At 43.9% G+C, this 2,627-nt stretch overlaps 1 protein-coding gene across 1 annotated transcript in view; it reads right to left on the reverse strand.

Moving 5' to 3' along the window:
* Nucleotides 1-2,627, reverse strand: part of ZFAT (zinc finger and AT-hook domain containing) — a 110,173-nt gene that overhangs the window by 25,391 nt on the left and 82,155 nt on the right. Inside the window, exon 13 of the mRNA XM_023537224.1 lies at nucleotides 1,876-2,002. Coding sequence (XP_023392992.1) covers nucleotides 1,876-2,002 — 127 coding nt within the window. The remainder of the gene's footprint in view (nucleotides 1-1,875; nucleotides 2,003-2,627) is intronic.

The following is a 2,627-nucleotide window of genomic DNA, read 5'->3' on the forward strand; positions in this document are numbered from 1 at the left end:
CTGGGAGTGCACGCTCCCCCTCAGCCTCTCCACCAGAAATGATGGCAAACTTCTGGATTCTTGCCAATCTAATAGGTAAGAAATTCTATCTCTGTCGAGTTTTAATTAACACTTATTATGTGTGAGGCTGATCATGTTTTCAGATATTCAAGGTCATTTGCATTTCTTTTTCTATGAACCCTTCTTATCTCTTGCTCATTTTCCTATTGGGCAATTGATCTTTTGCATTATTTTTAGAAGCCTTTTATAATGTAAGGACAGTCATCCTTTTTCTATGCTATGACTGAAAATACTTTAGTCATTTGTCTCTAGGAGTTCTTCCTCATAAGACTTAAAAAAATTTTTTTTCCCAGTAGTTAATTTTTTTTCCCCAGTCTTTTCCCTTATTGAATCTGAATTTTGAGTTATAGATAGAAAAGTTCTCCCCACTCTCAACTTATAAATGAATTCATTTACATTTTCTTTTTTCTTTTTCTTTTTTTTGTAAAATATCACTGTTTGGACATTTAAATCTCTGTTCTTTTTGCTCCAGGTGCTCTCTTTATATATAAGCTATCGATTATGGTATATTGATGTTCTACTCTACTTATTATGTGTAGGGGTTTTTCATTCATTCTTTTGGACCTTCCAAAAATGTAATCACATCACCTGCAGACACAGATGCTTTATTTCTTCTCTTCTGAATCGTATGTCTCTATTTACTTTGCCTTGTCCAACACACTAGCTGACGCCCCCTCCTGACATTCAAGAGCAGTGTCCCAGGGGTCCTAGTTCTGTTCCTGACTTCAGTGAGAAACCCACTAGTGTTTCCCCATGAAGTATGACACTGGCTTTGGGCCAAGACACCTATATTTTTGTTTTCACCGTAAAGACATATTCATCAAACTCTACTGCTGCTTTTAATCAATGGATTTTGAATTTCATCAACAGCTTTTTTGCATCTATGAAGATGATCACCTCATTTTTCTCCCTAGTATATTATTGTGATGAGTGATGTTAACGTGTCCTTTATTCCTACTGAACCACCTTTCCCTTGCATTCTGGAATAATCCATGCATTGTCATGATGTACTATTTTTGCACGTACTTTTGGATTTGTTTCAAAGCCCTCATCCTTAACCACCGGATGCCCTGATGGCTCAGATCATCCTCAGGTAAGTGGTTCTCAGCTGGGGGTGATTTCAGCTCCTGGAGGACACTGGCAATGTCTGTGTTATTTCTGGTTTTCACAACTGGGGACACTATCTGGTAGGCAGGGGTCAATGATGCTACTAAACTCCCTAAAATGCAAAGGACAGGCCTCTCCAGGAAGGATTCCTCCAGGCCACAATTCCGGCAGTGCTGAGCCTGAGACGCCCTAGCCTGGGCAAACCGCAGCTAGTCCACAGGAGCAATCCCCCTGCATCTGAGAGACGGCTACTGGCTCTCACAGTGCACGTGTGCGTTCGGCTGGGCGACTGGCCCCCGCACCTGCGGGAAGAACCGAGATGGCAGGTGGGAGCACGTGCCTTCGGTGGGGGGAGAGTCGGGCCCTGAATGGAGAACGGGGCCCTTCCCTGTGCTGCGGGCAAGGACTGTCGACCTGCTCCTTGCCTTGCGTGCTTCTTTCAGAGTCGGTATCTGAAACTCCAGATTTGTGAATAACAAGTGAAAATGTCAGTGAGACCAGTGCGGACACTCACGAGACGACTCAGAGTCAGAGATGACACGCCTGGCAGACCTCGCCCACTCACACCCTCCGACCTGAGACGTGCTTTGAAAAGAGTTCCCAGGTTCCCTGCCAGAAACCCCGGTGCTCTGAGGACCAGAGCCGGCCCCTGGGCTCGTCTGGTCTGCGTTTGTATTTAGAAATGTCAAGGTCAGTGCCATACTCTACACAGTTACCTCCCACTTGGGCTCGCCTTCGTTTTCCACCAACTTCAGGCCATGCTTGTTCTTCAAGTGCCTGTTGAACTCCCATTTGGTGCCATATACGAAGCTGCAGACAGGGCACTTCAGACCGCCTGAAAGCACAGAGGTGAAGAGAAGCATTTGTAGCAACGTTTCTGCTTCCCATTCAAAGGCCTCAAATTGAAGGACTGAAAATACTCAGAAAAAAGTTACGCTGTTGCTGACGTGTGCTGTGTGGTTAGGCCTACGATAGTTGCGTCTGTGCTGAGCGTGAACAGGCTTTTTTTTTCCTTGTCATTATCCCCTAATTAATACAACTATTTATACTGCATTTACATTGTATTAGTTATTATGAGTAATCTAGAGATGATTTAAAGTGTATAGGAGAACATACACAGGTTATGTGCAAATATTATGCCATTTTATATAAGGGTCTTCAGCATCTGTAAATTTTGGCATCCATGGGGGTCCTGGAACCAATTCCCCAAGACCTAGAGATGACTATATAGTCTTCTTATTTTAGGTGCCAGAGACAAATGAGATGAGTAACATAATTCCTTTGGCTGATAGGATAAATGGAATGTGCCGCTTCGTAAACTAACATATATTTCACACTGTGAATGCTCAGACATGATTATAGAAGTTTTTTAAAAGCCCCTCAAGTTTCAAACTCTCCCTGGGCACAGGTACCACCCCACTGAGCATCCTGGTCCTCAGGCCTCCACGACCCTCTCACCC

Source organism: Pteropus vampyrus, unplaced genomic scaffold (genome assembly GCF_000151845.1).
Source record: "Pteropus vampyrus isolate Shadow unplaced genomic scaffold, Pvam_2.0 Scaffold183, whole genome shotgun sequence".
Taxonomy (NCBI): Eukaryota; Metazoa; Chordata; class Mammalia; order Chiroptera; family Pteropodidae; genus Pteropus; species Pteropus vampyrus.